Raw genomic sequence first — 13,915 nt, forward strand, 5'->3', positions numbered from 1 at the left:
TGCGAAACTGAGCGCCACTTACAACTCATTTGTTTGTTTTTGTTGACGATTAAAGAAAATGGAATTTATGTCTGTGTGCGTGTGATTACATCGTAGCTATGCAAAGACGAAACGTATCATCATGGTGCGTGAATTGATTTAACCGAAAGGAACCAACAATCGATCTTCCCCTTTGTCGACAAGGTTTGACAAGGTGAGCGCTGCACTTTATAACCGCACTGTTGTCTTTAGCCAGCTCAGCTAACATCAGCTGAACTTGATACCAATGTATTCTTGCTATCACAACGAAAAATATGTTCACCCGTTTCCAGTGTATATTAATTAGTAGCTAGGATAGACTAACATTAGTGGTAAATTTAAATAAGGGCTTATTCATCGGCGCGACTCGGTACTGTGTAATAATAAGAGTGCCCCTAGACATAGTAAGACTAAGGAGTAGGTTGATCTAACGAGAAACATTTCTTGTCACAGCAAGATAATTTGATATAAAACCAGAAAAACATGCCCTTATTGTTTGGAATAAAAATACAAAACCTGAAAAGGATCCATTGAGAAACTGAGCAGATTGCTTTTGTAATGGTCGCTTGTATTTTCACAGATAAGAAGAAGTCACACATTATTCACATTTTTTACATTTATGTTTCAGTATTAAATATACAACAAGTGTTAGTCACAGTTTTTTGTTATATGAATCTTCTAGAGATTAACAGCCTAAATCACAGAGATACTCTGGTTTGAGAGACGATGGGTCGGCTGGATGATGCGGCCAAACACAAAGTGGTGGAGCTGCGGAAAGCTGGTCTGAGTTTCCGTAAGATCAAAGCTGTGCTAGAGCTGGAGAACATCAAGGTATCTGCCCAGGCCATCTACCTGTTCCTGAGGGAGGTCCAAGGGAGGCCGCCAGGGAGGGTCAGGCCCGTGGAGGCTGGAAGTAGCACAGCAACATCACAAGTGCAAGCTCGAGCCGGGGCAATACAAGACAGCTGGAGTAACATTCATCTCCAAAACCTGCTACGGGAGGGATCTCACCATGCTGGCTTTACAGCAGCTGCAGACTTTGCCAAACAAACTTCCACTAATTCAGAGTCTGGTTCAAAGCAATCTGGGTATGGGGAGACCAGTGGAGGCAGCAGGCCAGAACAGCAACATGAGGGAGATAAAGAAGAAAATGACATTCAGATTGTTAGCGTCACCTCCCTTGCGCAAAACAGCCAACAAAGATGTCTTCAGTCCACTGTAACAAGGGCAGAGACAGGCGCTTTGTCTTCCACGCCAGTTGCTTCTGGAGCATTCACAAGGAGGAGAGTCACACCTTCTCCAGCAACCAATTCGATGTTGGCAGCTCGAAAGAGGCTTTTGGATAAAGCACTGTCACACAGGCTGAAGGTACTTATCTAAACATAAGTTCCCCCAAGTGCCACAATCTTAATTGTGTTTGATTTGTAATTATAGTTTATAATAGCACAAAACGTATGTAAGGTGCCAGATACTATAAGCATTAAATTGTCAGTCTTAAATTGCATAAATTGTTTGTCAACAGTCATTCAATCAGATAGCATCATTGATGAGGAGAGATCACTCAAGTGTCCAGGGTTCGGATTTGAGAAGTGCAGTCCCTCAGCCGTCTGAAACCTATGATCTGACCACTGAAAAGGTAAGAGAAGAGCAAACCTCAAATGCCACAACTGATTTCAGGCCTGATTATGGGAGCTTGACCAATTTACGACTCAATCAAAGTTTTATGTTTCACGTTTATGTAACACTGCATTAAAACTTTCATGATATCTTTTGAATGTTGCACAGACTGTTATGGAGACTCAGCCTGCAGGAGGCAGTGCTCCCAGGCGTTTCCTGACACAGAGACCGGGTCTGTCTGTCCGCTCCCCTCACCCTCCTCCTCGGGTTGGGATTCGTCTTCCTACTCGGCCACCAGCGCCTTTAACATCTTCAGCTCCTGGGGGTGCGGTCATCCGTCTACAGACCCCTGGAGGCCAGGGTACTACTCGTAATGAAAGGAACCCGAGCCCCCAGCAGGCAGCCCAAGACGCCGGATGGAGAGGTGCCCTGCAGGATCAGATTCAGACCCTGGGTTCTGAGGTTCGCAGCTTGGGTCTGGCAGTGAAGATGCTGGTGGAGCAGCAGTGCCGCCTGGAGAGGGAGCAGTCGCAGCAGACCCACATTCAGAAGCAGATCCTCAGCACCCTACAGAGCCTCGCCTCCAAACTGGGACACTGTAGCACTTCTCAACAACAGCACAACAGAACTCCATCACCTTCTGCTTTGCCAACAGCTTCTGTATCTACCTCCTTCAGCCAAGACTCATTCAGCTTTAGTCAAGGCACGTACACTCAGTGCAGCCAAACCCAGCCAAGCTACAACTCTTTAGAGAGTTTAGAAAATGTAGAAGCCTTTAAACTGCCAGGACTGAGCCCTACAAGCATGAATGGGTTTCCACCATGTAGCAATGCTGAGAACCTCCCACTTAATCACACTCCCCCTCAAACGCAATCATATGCAGCTCCATACGCACAACAAACCAGTCAAACACTCATGCCACCCTACACGCAATCCTACGTGTCGACATACAGCCAGTCACATTCTCAGAGTTTCAGAATATCAGAGAGCAAATCATCTGATTTCCCAAGCAGCTGTTCCGCAAGGTCTCTCCAGGACTGCAGTGTGTCCACCCAGCCGGTGATGAACTCTAACCACTCCACAGAGGATCAACAAATCAGTATTATCAAAGTGGAAGGACCGTAGAGGTCTTCAGATTCCAGAAGGGTTTGGGACTATAAGGGCTTGGATGCTTTTTTTTGTCACTTTAGTATAGTTACTGAAGACATTTTAACATATGCTGTAGCATTTTTTAAGCTGATTTATTTCCAAAGTACATTTTAAAAGATTACAAACGGCAATAGAGTCACAGGATCACAATGCTTTAGTAAAATGTGGTGATTTGTGATTTGTCTTTACTGTAGGCAATGAACACAGATGAAATGATAAATGATGTACCCTAATGGTACTTTGCCTTTTTTTCTTTTTTTTTTTTTTTGTCTATTTTTATCAACTTATTTTGTATCACTAGAACTGGCATTACAAACTGTTACTTTTCATACCTCTGTTCTAAATGATTGAAGAAATAATAATAATAAAGATGATCCTAAGTACATTCCTATTTCAGTTCATAAGGTAGTATGTGTGAAGTTAACAGATTGACATTTCATGACACCTTATCATAGAGTTTCATGGACGTGTCATAAAGTTGTGCATAAAACTTAAACAGATCAGCATGTTGAGGGTGTACAGCTAAAGTTTACTAAAGGTGCAGTTCATCTTATTACCTACTTCATTTTTGATGATTAATCTTTGTTAGGTTTCTCAGCAGCAGATAGCGGCGTCTACAAAAGTTTGTAAATGTTTTGTCAGACCCTGCTGATAGCACAGAGCTCATGAGGCGAAGGGGCGAGGGCAAGGCCCATAGTTGGTGTCAGATCCAGTTCATCCTCTGTAACTCCAGGTGGAGGAGTGAAACGAAAGTGCTGGAGGAGAGACGTGAAGAAGAGGAAGAGCTCCATCCTGGCCAGACTTTCTCCTATACAAGCCCTCGAGCCTGAAACAAATGAATGAATGTTACATCTTCAAGTAAAGTTGTTCTGACAAATTTCTTGGTGACAATAAACAAAATCAGAGGTACCCGCAGAGAACGGTAGAAAAGCATCTCTCTTCCTGAACTTCCCTTCCTCATCTAGAAAATGGCCAGGGTTAAAAGTGTAGGTCTTTTCCCACTCATCTTCATCCTGAAGAGCAGATGACAGTAGAACAACCACTGGGGTCCCCTAAAATATGTAGGAATATGGTGTTACATTTTAGGTTTGATTGGAAATGGTTTTAATGGTTACAGAATAACTCAAAACATAAAGTTAAGTCACCACTGTGAGTAACTTAACAAACCAAATAAATACAAACCAACACCCAACACCTGAGTCTGAAAATTAATATTCAGCTTTCTTTTTTATTTGGAGAGTCACAGTTTTCACAGCTGTTTTACCTTCTTGATGAAGTAGCCTTGGAAGGTGACATCTCGGGAGGCAGAACGTGTAAGTATAGGCACAGTACAGATCATTCTCTGTATTTCATGGATGACAGCATCAGTGTACGGCAGGTTCTTTCTGTCCTCTACTCGGACCTGTCGGTTTCCTACCACCCTGGACATCTCCCCCTGAACCTGATCTGGGACATGAACAAAAGCTTATTCACATTGTTATGTAGTGAAGGAGAGAACAGTGCTGGCTGACTACACTGGTTGAATGTCCTGTCTTTTTTACAGCCATACAAAGGGGCATTGTAACATGAGCTTTCTGTCAACACTTCTTATTTTGAGTGTTCTGAGGGATAAAACTGTGAGGTTCTGCTGTGATCAAAATAACATCAATCTCTGGAACATTTTAAAATAAAGTAGCTGCCCACTACATTTATCCTATAGCTTAAGACAATTAATAGGTTGGTTGGGTCAGGTTTGCTGGGGATGGTTGTCTCGCTGTGAACTGCTGGGCCTGCACCTAATAAATAAGGATGAGAGTTTCAAACAAGACTTTCATATGTACAGTAAGTTATCCATGATATATTGTGTTCCTACCTTGTACTTCTGGGTACCTGGCCATGAGCAGTAAGCCATATCTTAGAGTAGATGATGTAGTGTCAGTGCCAGCAGTAAACAGGTTGACAACAGTTGCCTGCAGGTTGTCTTCATGATAGTGAGAATTCTTACTTCCAGATGCCTTACAAGGACAATTGTCAGTGATACAATCACTTTTGAATGGAACAGTTTCACAAGCAGAATTTCCATGTTCCCTTCAGTCAGTCAGCATTTCTCTTCATCACGTTCATGTAAAACTTGAATATATAATATTTCAATCTCATTGCCCTTTAACGTTTGTTACTAGACAGTCAGTGTGAGGTCTTTGTACTCATAATTACAGTACGTACTGTACAACCTTTCCTCTGCTTGCACACCTGCTTCAGTTAATCTGTTATTTAAAAAATAGGTTTGGAATTCAATATCCTAGATTGACATACATGACACAGACAAACAAAAGGCTTATGCAGCACAAATAGTTTTCTTTCCATACTCCAGGAAACAGTTATATTTTATACCTCAAGCTGCATCTTGCGGGCCAGAAAGGAATCCACAAAACCTCTGCACATGTGAGGATTAAGGGTCTCTTGTAAACCCTTGGTCAACTCTGTCATCTGTTTCCTGTTTGCAAAAGCATTGTTTATCAGTTGTTTTCGGGCTCCAAACCAACTGAACAAGCTCGGAAAGTTGTTGTACAACTGTTAAAAAAAAAAAAGGAAACAGAACAAACACATTATCACACATGATCTGCTTAAGAGTCAACAATTAACAGTGATTATACAGTTGATATAACATTTTGGTTAGGAGGGCGTTTGGAATACTGGAAATGCCCTAATTACTTGCCTAGAACTTCCTAGTTTAAGGAAAGATAGATAAGCTGTCATTGTGATGATGTTAGTCAAGGTAGCAGTTGTGAGTATTGCTGTCTGGAGCTGACACGCCGAGTGTCGTCTTGTTGTGCTGTTTTGCTGTTAAGTTCAAAAATTAACAGCCTTTATCCAGAATCGCTTCCTCCGCCTTTAATGCATAACTGCAACATCCAGGGGCAGCTGTGCCTCAGCGGGTAAACCTGGGCAATGGAACTGTAAGTATTGTATTCTTAGTGGAAATAGATGTCTCAACGCAATATTCAGATTTTTCATTAGATTTGTTTGTGTTCTAGTGAAGATCACAAATTATCCAAGATTCATAGTTAACTTTTCCAGTTTATCTGGAATATTAAGGAGTCTTTTTTGATATCATGCAGAAAGTTACTAAAAACCACCAAGCAGAGCCAAATGTAGAGCTGCTGCAATGGAGGAAGTACTGATACTGCTATGTCTGACTATACCATCATCAAGTAACAATCCAGTTGGTGTAATACTGAAATCAGGGGGCTTCATCCTCAAGAATTATTATGTGAATGAGGGGTTGGCCTCAGTTTCCAGTGAAGTCAAAACCACTGATCTCTTCCAAATAGCTTCCAGCAGCCTTCCAAAAAACAAAGGACTTTTACCTCTCCAACTGACTCTGGAGTTAAGCCACCCATTCAGAAATTTACAAAATGGTAAACCATTGACTCAGCAAGGCAAATGGTCAATGATCTCCTCAGGCTTGTTTCTGCAACCACAGTGCAAGGAAGGCAACTGACCTGTTTTGTGTGGTTTAGGAGAGGTGGGACAGGAGGTGGGAGGGGGTAACTAAGTTGTTATTACTCAGGTCAGCTGTAAATTATTACATAATACCTGTACTGAAGGAGAGCCTATGAGCTGAGTGTTCTCACCAGCTCGGTCCACCATAGATCTGAACTCTTTGTCATCGTATTCAAATCTGTTCCCATAGACAAAAGAACAGATGATATTGGAGATAGCATAGCTCACTGGCTCAGTGGTGTCAAAGGCTTTACCTGAAAAAAAAAAAGAAGTGTTTTTCATTTCATTTCATAAATCTGCCACAACAAAAAATTCTGGATGTAATATATTCAAGATAGGATTTGAATATACACAATCTCATTCTTGTTCAAATCGTGTTAATCCAGAGTTTAGTCATAATCAAAACAAAGGTTCTTATGTCAAAGGTTTATCACCTTCTTTTGCTTTAAAAACATTAATCAGGCATTGACTTTCCTCTATGATTTTCTCCTCATTTGCTCTCTTTCCCACTCCAAAGTTTTTCAGGTTAGTCAGTGCAAAGTGCCTCATCTCTTTCCAAGTGTCTCCATTGGCAAAAATAATTCCTGGAGATGACAGGGAGGTTTTAGTTTCTTTTTGGAAGAGTTTGTTGATAAAGGGGCATAGTTTTCAAGACCATATTTTAAAAAGAAAAATTAATGAATAAAATACAACGAAAAACATATATAACACAATTTTTAAAAATACAAGCTTGCTTAGCATAATTTTGTTTGTTTCTCACCGTGTGTCAATTTCAGGTCTCTGATGATTGGCAACGTTTCTTTGTCTGCAAATGTGTCATGGTTCACCAGAGCCTGCTTGATCGTCTTGTATCCTGCCATTACAACTGCTTTTTTGATCCCAAAGTGGACTGTGAACACTGGTCCATGCTTCTTGGAGAGCTTAAATATATATAGAAAACCCTCAAAACTTTCAAAATTATACAAACATCTGACGTCTATCCATCTGACTGTAAATGTATGTCTATTTACAAACACACTTGAAATACAGTTTATTTACCTCATACAGTGTTCTGTAAGGTGTCTTAGGATCCAGCTGTAGCAAATTGCCAAGCAGAGGCAGGGGCCTGGGTCCTGGAGGCTCCTTTGTCCGAGGGCCAAAGCTGGAGAGGATTAGATAGAGGATAACCAGAATCACAAATGTACCCAGTAGAGTCTCTGTATTGGTGAACTGCAGCAGAAGGTCTTCCATTGCTGCCATTCTTTCACTTCACCCACAAGTATTGTCTCTGACTAATAACAAAGTCAGAGACAAGACTTGTGAGCTCTTATACTCCTTTTTTGTCTGTGTTCCAATTGGCTGTTGTGCAACTTTGGAAGTTTGAACTTTGGACAAGATTTGAACAAAATTACCTGCCAAGGGGAACAATAAGCTAATAGCCCCATCCTCTCCCTCTCTCTCTCTCTTTATGGCTCCCTGTGTGTGAGAGAGAGAGGTATGTGATGGAGGGATACATATACATATAATTGAAATCTTCACTAAGAGACATTTGTTCTGATGCTGACTGTGCTTTGTGGGAGAAGCGCTGTAGCAGCTCAAATGGTCCTTTCAGACACACAGCTTCATCTGTTTCAGCACCACAGGTGTTTCATCACTCATGAATTGCTGCCAAGTCACCTGTCACCTGCAGCAATATGCTACATAGGTTTCTATGCCCGCCCACACAGCCTTGGATCAGTGTGAAGGGAGTAAAGAGGAGGTGGAGATGCATGGATTTTACACACAGAGTTACCAAGTTAACCATAAATTGCTTTTGCTTGGATCAGAATTTGAATCTGAACTGGGGAGGGAGAGCCCCCTGCTGGACATCTGGAGTCATACATCCCAGTTTCTTTGCAGTCAGAGTTATGCACATTAACATATTTGACAGACAGGCTTTCATTACAGGTCAATGGCATTCTCAACATAACCAGTGATCAAACCAATGATCATTGTCATGAAACACATATGAACTTCAGAGTACACTGGGAATTTAATTAAGACCTGACGGCGCTTGTATGACACCCATTTGGCTTTCTATGGACATATACTTGTTTTTTTAAACACGTTTGCGTGGACAACCGGCCACATCATGAACCTCCAGAGAGCTCAGAAAGTATAGAACACATGTCCTTTGATGAAATCACTGAATGAGGGATTGACAGAGAGACAAACTCGTCCTCAAGTCCAAAGCAGACTGTTAACACTGGTCCATATTTTCTGGAAAGCTAAACATATCCACGCAAGTAAACATAAGACTCACAGTGTTAGGTAGGAAATTAAGCAATGGAAGGAATCACATTGGTTCAGGTAAACAAGACGATTCTCACATCAAAAAGAGAGTGGTCAGGTTTCGAAGCAGGCAGTATACGCCTGCTTCGATAATATACAAAAAAGCAAGCTATGTTTTGTCTAACTTTCCTGCACTGCTCACTGTGGTATCAGCTGTAGAACCAGTCTGCTTCACATATTTTAGGCATCTGGTCTCCATAGCTCAGGACTGTCCTACCAGCTGCAGGCAGAAACAAGTTTTACCATTTTATCCTGAGATAGAGACAAAGCTGTGCTGTGTACCAGTAGTATGCAAAAAAACATAATTACATGAATGCATCCATATGTTGGGAGTAAACACTCACTCACAATTAGATGTATAATGTTGACAAGTTATGACAGTCCAGACATCAAACCAGGTATTGGCAGAAAAAGGAAAGAAGCAAGTGGGCCTCATTTAGGGTTAGATATGAAGACCACTTCATCATTTTCATCATCATCAAGATTTGTTAAAAGAATCCAGGGAATCACTGGCAGCGAGAAACCCACCTTTGCATTCAGAGAAAATGATGAGGCACCTTTCCCACTGAGCAATGTCCTGAAGAAGCTACCTCAACCTCCAAAGGCTGGAGGAACTGCAAGGAGAGACCCTGTAACCTTGATGAATGTAATATTGAAGATTGATTGATTGATTGATTTTTTTTACTGTTCGGTGGTCTTGAAACTGGTGGTTTGCCCTCACAAGTTCAAAGCTGTGAAAGTGTTCATGAACAAAATGAGGCTCAGGTTTAAACTTCGAAAAAGTAAGATGGTCAATTTACCCCCAGATGGCTCAACTGGGGGAAGCTGAGCCACAGTAACACTTTTCTTCTGAGAAATATTTTCAGGCCCCTGTGTCACAGATGTATTCTTTTCATTTTATAGGAGAAACCCTGAAATAAAGGTAGATGTTTTCCTGCTACCTAAGCTCACTTAGGGAATTTAAATCTGCTCTTGCTTGATACCATCAGTGTGCATTTCAATTATACCCAGTTGCTGTCTGGCTCTCCCATTCACTCCTGTTAAAGCAAGCTCTACATAAAATTTGCACATAATGTCCTGTCCCGCATCACACACAATCAGCACGGTGGCAGTTCCTGTTAACACAATAATCACAGCGTTCCAGCTGCGTTCCTCACTGGCGGATGACAGCACAAAGCTCATGAGGCGAAGGAGTGAGGGTGAAACCCACAACTGGTCTCAGATCCAGTTCTTCCACTGTGACTCCTGGTGGAGGAGTAAAACGAAAACGCTGAAGGAGGGAGGTGAAGAAAAGAAAGAGCTCCATTCTGGCCAGACTCTCTCCAAGACACGCTCTGCGACCTGCAAGAACAAAGAGCTACAGCTGAGCTGAACATGATGAACATGTGTACAAGCGTAAACATATCTGTAATTTCTAAAGATCAAAAGCCAACAGGGTTGTTATACCTGCAGAAAAGGGCATGAAGGCATCTCTCTTGATAAATTTACCCTCTTTATCCAGGAAGTGGGACGGGTTGAAAGTGTATGGGCTCTCCCACTCACTCTCATCATAAAGGACAGAAGTAAGAAGAGGAATTACAATGGTTCCCTGTAGGCAAAAGAATAAAACAGATCTCAGAACAAAAGCACCATTTTCAGAGTTTTCAGAGATGGAAGTATGCAGACATGTTTGTGTGGATTTGAAGTGATGTGAGTGACTGACCTCTTTGATAAAGTAGCCCTGGAAGGTGACGTCTCGGCTGGTTTTGTGAGGGATAGACATGGGGACGATGTTGGCCAGTCTCTGTGACTCATGGATGACAGCGTCGGTGTACGGCAAGTTCTTCCTGTCCTCTACTCGGACCTGACGGCTTCCAACCACCCTGCTCAGCTCCTCCTGGACTTGGTCTGGATACACATGAAAATGAGATTCAATGTGATGAACATTTAACCCCAAATTTATGTGAGCACTGTACGAGCCTGTGGATATATTTTTTTGCACCTTGAATATGAGGGTACTTGGCCATGAAAAGCAGACACCATTGAAGTGTACTGCCTGTTGTATCTGTCCCAGCTGCAAACAAATTTGCCACGCTGTAGAGGAGGTTGTCATCATGGTAATGTGAGGAAATCCCAGACTCCTAGAACAACATACAGAAAAGAGGGAATTCACTTAATGATTGATCAATGCCTGGGTGTGGATTCAATGGAGTCAGACACCTCACCTCCAGATTTTGTTTACGGGTCAGAAATGCATCAACAAAGCATCTGCACATCTCAGGGTTCAGAGTCTCCTTCAGATCTGCTATCATTCCTCTCGTGTCCTCCTTACTGTCTTTCACATTCTTCATCAAATCCCTCCAGTTTTTAAGAAAAGGGCCCAGCCAAGGAAACATGTTGTATATCTGGAACAGCGCACAGTAAAAACCCTCTAATTATTATACAATTTAACACAACAATTATGAGAGCCATCATCATCATCATCATCATCATCATCGGTTTCATTTAATCAGTGTTTTTGTTTGGTTCTGTTTTTCATTTGGTTTGTTATACTTCAATTAGAAAAATGTTTGATGGAATTTTCCGTCATAAATTCCAAATCAATTTCTGATGAAATCCTAGGGCATTTTCCAGAGAGAGAGAACTGTGTAATTTGGTAGGCTACTAATTGCACACATTGGTGTACTTAAAAGTAATAAAACATAGACAACGTTCCATTGGTACCTTTTGAGTTAATTCATTTTGATTGCTCGTGTTATCTAGACAGTGTTCTAAGCAGTGCACAGCAGGGAAGCTGAACAAGCAGGAATGTAAAATATCTCTCTTTACAGGAAATTAACATAAATGTATTAAATATGTAATTTAAGTAACATTAAGTAAATGAAGGACCTATAAAATAAAGTTGAATGTCATATTTCATGGACTGCAACAGAAATATATATTCAATCTAGTAAACCATAGGTTAAGAAATTTCCTTGTAAGTCACTCTGCAGTACCAGGATGGAAGCTGATCCCGTCAGACGAATGGTGTCGTGGTCTCTTTCCAGCAAAGCTTTGAGTTCAGGGTCTTTGTATTCAAACCTCGTCCCAAACATGAGAGCTGCTACAATATTGGAAGCTGCATAATTAATTGTCTGGGTGTTGTTAAAGGCTTTACCTGAGAGACAAGAGTCAGAGAGACAGTGTAAATTACTGCTATGAACTACAATGAGGGGAGTAATATTGACCCTGTATTTGTCTGTCACAAAACCAGGGGAATAAAGGGATAAAAGGATACACAAATAATCAACAGTCAGTAACAAATAGTGGCATTTAAAATTTAAAAGCTAGAGCTTGAGTAGATTTTAAGTATTTAAATTTATTGTACCATATACAGGTTTGTTTGGGTAAATAATCCAAAAGTTAAAAAAAAGGTACAGATAAAGGCAAGGTTAATCCCAGTCTGGGTCAATGCTAACCTGGTAATTTTATTGGGGTGTATATAAATCTGTGCAGTGCATTCAAGGAAATATTTTTACCTTGATGTTGTTCAAATTCTTCAGCCAGGTAGTGACATTCCTCAATGATTTTTCCTTCACTGATCCTCTTGCCCATTCCAAAATCTCTGAGGGTAGTCAGAGCAAAACGCCTCATTTCTTTCCACGAGTCGCCATTGGAAAACAGAATGCCTGAAAACAAAAGACGCTGATGTGTTTTAACACTGCCAAAAACACAATGCAGAAAAAAAAATCTCTCAAAACATTTTCTTACCGTGTCCTTTGTTGAAATCATAGAATATTGGAGTGACCTCTCTGTCTCCAAACTCCTCAGCATGGTTGACCAGAGCCTGTTTGACTGTCCTGTACCCGGCCAGGACCACCACCTTCTTAAATCCAAAGTACACTGTGAACACTGGTCCATATTTTCTGTACAGCTAAAACCACCAAGGCAAGTAAAAGTGAGACTCACAGTTCTAGGAAGGAAATTGAATTTACTGACTTATAATGAAAACACATTTACATATAAAACTAATAAAACTGATAAAATGAAAATAAAGTGTCCCATCAGAGCGATGGAAGGACTGTTTCAGATAAACAAGACATTTCTCACATCAAAAAGAGAGCTGTCCAGTCTCTTGAGATCCACTTGAAGCAAGTTACCAAGCAGGGGAAGAGGTTTAGGTCCTGGAGGCTCCCTGCGAGTTTCTTGGCAGCTGACGCTGGAGTAAAGAAGGCGAAGGACCAGTAAGCCCACAATGGCCCCGAACAGGTAGAATGAAGCGGAGGACTGAAGAAGATCTTCAAACATCATCCTACAGTCGTCTGGAAATACTTGTCACTAAGCACAAACTGTCAGCAGAGCATGACAGTGTTTTAATGTAGTGATGAAACGTGAAGGAATAATAACTTCCAATAACTCCGCGTCCAAAAAGTGCAGCAGGGTTTCCGTTAGGTCAGAGAAGAACATCTTCTGACCGGGGGGAACCGAGTTGAACAAAGGTGAACTCTGAACCTGGTGATCTGCCGGTGCAGCTGCACATGGCGCCGACACCGTTAACGCTTGACTTTAATTTGCCCGTCGTTCAACAGGCTTCAATAGGACTGACTGATGGAGACGGTATCCCTGTGTTAAGGAAAAGTAATATGACTGAGTCTATTGGAGAATCAATGTGGGTGGAACTAAATACCAAACTATATACCAAAAGTTCCCACCTCCTCTAACAAAGGGCTCCCAGTGAACGCACCACACCTCCTCAGTGCGTGTGAATGAGCAAATCAGTCAGCCAATCAAAGATCACGTTAAACTGTCAATCAGGATGAATCTATTCAAATGCAAATCTGCTCAATTACAGGTGTGAAATTCCAAGAAGAGACCGAGGGAAAACGGTGAACGTTCAAATGTTTTTGAGCAGTGGAAGGAACACAGTGTATGTTAGAGCCGAGGCTCGTACCTCTGAATGCAGAAACTGTTTCCCTGCTTTGTCCACAGTAGCTATTATTATTATAATTATTATTATTATTCTCATTCATGTTCATGTGGTTTGTTTTAAAAAAACATTTTAAATAAAGTCCCTGACTTTTTCCCAGAGTAGCAGGCTGATCGGTTATAGGCTGTGATGATCAGCCTTAACACTGATCAGGCTAATATCATACTAGGTGTTTCAAATACGTCTTGTCTTGTCACAAGTATTTTCACTTTGGAACATGCATCATTTTGTCTTTAATTGAAATAGAAAACCTTCAGCCGCACGGCTGGGCAGCTTCTCCACCTTTTCAGCAGCACAGCAGCAACAGAATCTGTTTATCTGCCTTGCATGCATTTACGTGAACAAAGGTAACAGAGAAACTGGCTAAGCAGCTTTCGTATATCAGCCATGTGA

The 13,915-nt window shown here is 41.4% G+C and overlaps 3 protein-coding genes across 3 annotated transcripts; 1 reads left to right on the forward strand and 2 right to left on the reverse strand.

Moving 5' to 3' along the window:
* Nucleotides 1–24: 24 nt before the first annotated feature.
* LOC121198477 lies at nt 25–3,131 on the forward strand. The gene is made up of 4 exons (XM_041062659.1): nt 25–193; nt 701–1,386; nt 1,541–1,654; nt 1,804–3,131. Exons 2-4 carry the CDS (start codon nt 745–747, stop codon nt 2,758–2,760), a joined length of 1,713 nt encoding a protein of 570 aa, XP_040918593.1. The 5' UTR covers nt 25–193; nt 701–744; the 3' UTR covers nt 2,761–3,131.
* LOC121198480 (cytochrome P450 2K1-like) lies at nt 2,974–7,649 on the reverse strand. Its single transcript, XM_041062661.1, has 9 exons — nt 7,306–7,649; nt 7,028–7,187; nt 6,702–6,851; nt 6,361–6,521; nt 5,155–5,334; nt 4,637–4,778; nt 4,049–4,230; nt 3,695–3,836; nt 2,974–3,610 (listed from the first exon to the last, which is right to left on the reverse strand). The coding sequence occupies exons 1-9, from the start codon at nt 7,504–7,506 to the stop codon at nt 3,423–3,425; spliced, it is 1,506 nt and encodes a 501-aa protein (XP_040918595.1). The 5' UTR covers nt 7,507–7,649; the 3' UTR covers nt 2,974–3,422.
* Nucleotides 7,171–13,177, reverse strand: LOC121198479 (cytochrome P450 2K1-like). Its single transcript, XM_041062660.1, has 11 exons — nt 12,646–13,177; nt 12,307–12,469; nt 12,075–12,224; nt 11,553–11,713; nt 10,782–10,961; nt 10,559–10,697; nt 10,280–10,464; nt 10,024–10,165; nt 7,659–9,918; nt 7,306–7,408; nt 7,171–7,187 (listed from the first exon to the last, which is right to left on the reverse strand). The coding sequence occupies exons 1-9, from the start codon at nt 12,844–12,846 to the stop codon at nt 9,731–9,733; spliced, it is 1,509 nt and encodes a 502-aa protein (XP_040918594.1). The 5' UTR covers nt 12,847–13,177; the 3' UTR covers nt 7,171–7,187; nt 7,306–7,408; nt 7,659–9,730.
* Nucleotides 13,178–13,915: the final 738 nt, after the last annotated feature.

The sequence above is a fragment of the Toxotes jaculatrix genome, chromosome 18 (genome assembly GCF_017976425.1).
Source record: "Toxotes jaculatrix isolate fToxJac2 chromosome 18, fToxJac2.pri, whole genome shotgun sequence".
NCBI lineage: Eukaryota > Metazoa > Chordata > Actinopteri > Toxotidae > Toxotes > Toxotes jaculatrix.

What these genes read in the sequence shown, in the direction of transcription:
- LOC121198477 (XM_041062659.1), top strand. Translation starts at nt 745, where the DNA reads ATGGGTCGGCTGGATGATGCGGCCAAACACAAAGTGGTGGAGCTGCGG. An exon ending in CACTGTCACACAGGCTGAAG is followed by an intron (nt 1,387 to 1,540) that starts GTACTTATCTAA and finishes GTTTGTCAACAG; the next exon opens with TCATTCAATCAGATAGCATC. An exon ending in ATGATCTGACCACTGAAAAG is followed by an intron (nt 1,655 to 1,803) that starts GTAAGAGAAGAG and finishes AATGTTGCACAG; the next exon opens with ACTGTTATGGAGACTCAGCC.
- LOC121198480 (XM_041062661.1), bottom strand. Translation starts at nt 7,506, where the DNA reads ATGGCAGCAATGGAAGACCTTCTGCTGCAGTTCACCAATACAGAGACT. An exon ending in AGACCTGAAATTGACACACG is followed by an intron (nt 6,852 to 7,027) that starts GTGAGAAACAAA and finishes TGTCATCTCCAG; the next exon opens with GAATTATTTTTGCCAATGGA. An exon ending in TTTTCTACCGTTCTCTGCGG is followed by an intron (nt 3,611 to 3,694) that starts GTACCTCTGATT and finishes CATTTGTTTCAG; the next exon opens with GCTCGAGGGCTTGTATAGGA.
- LOC121198479 (XM_041062660.1), bottom strand. Translation starts at nt 12,846, where the DNA reads ATGATGTTTGAAGATCTTCTTCAGTCCTCCGCTTCATTCTACCTGTTC. An exon ending in TGGACAGCTCTCTTTTTGAT is followed by an intron (nt 12,470 to 12,645) that starts GTGAGAAATGTC and finishes TGGTGGTTTTAG; the next exon opens with CTGTACAGAAAATATGGACC. An exon ending in CTTCATGCCCTTTTCTGCAG is followed by an intron (nt 9,919 to 10,023) that starts GTATAACAACCC and finishes TTGTTCTTGCAG; the next exon opens with GTCGCAGAGCGTGTCTTGGA.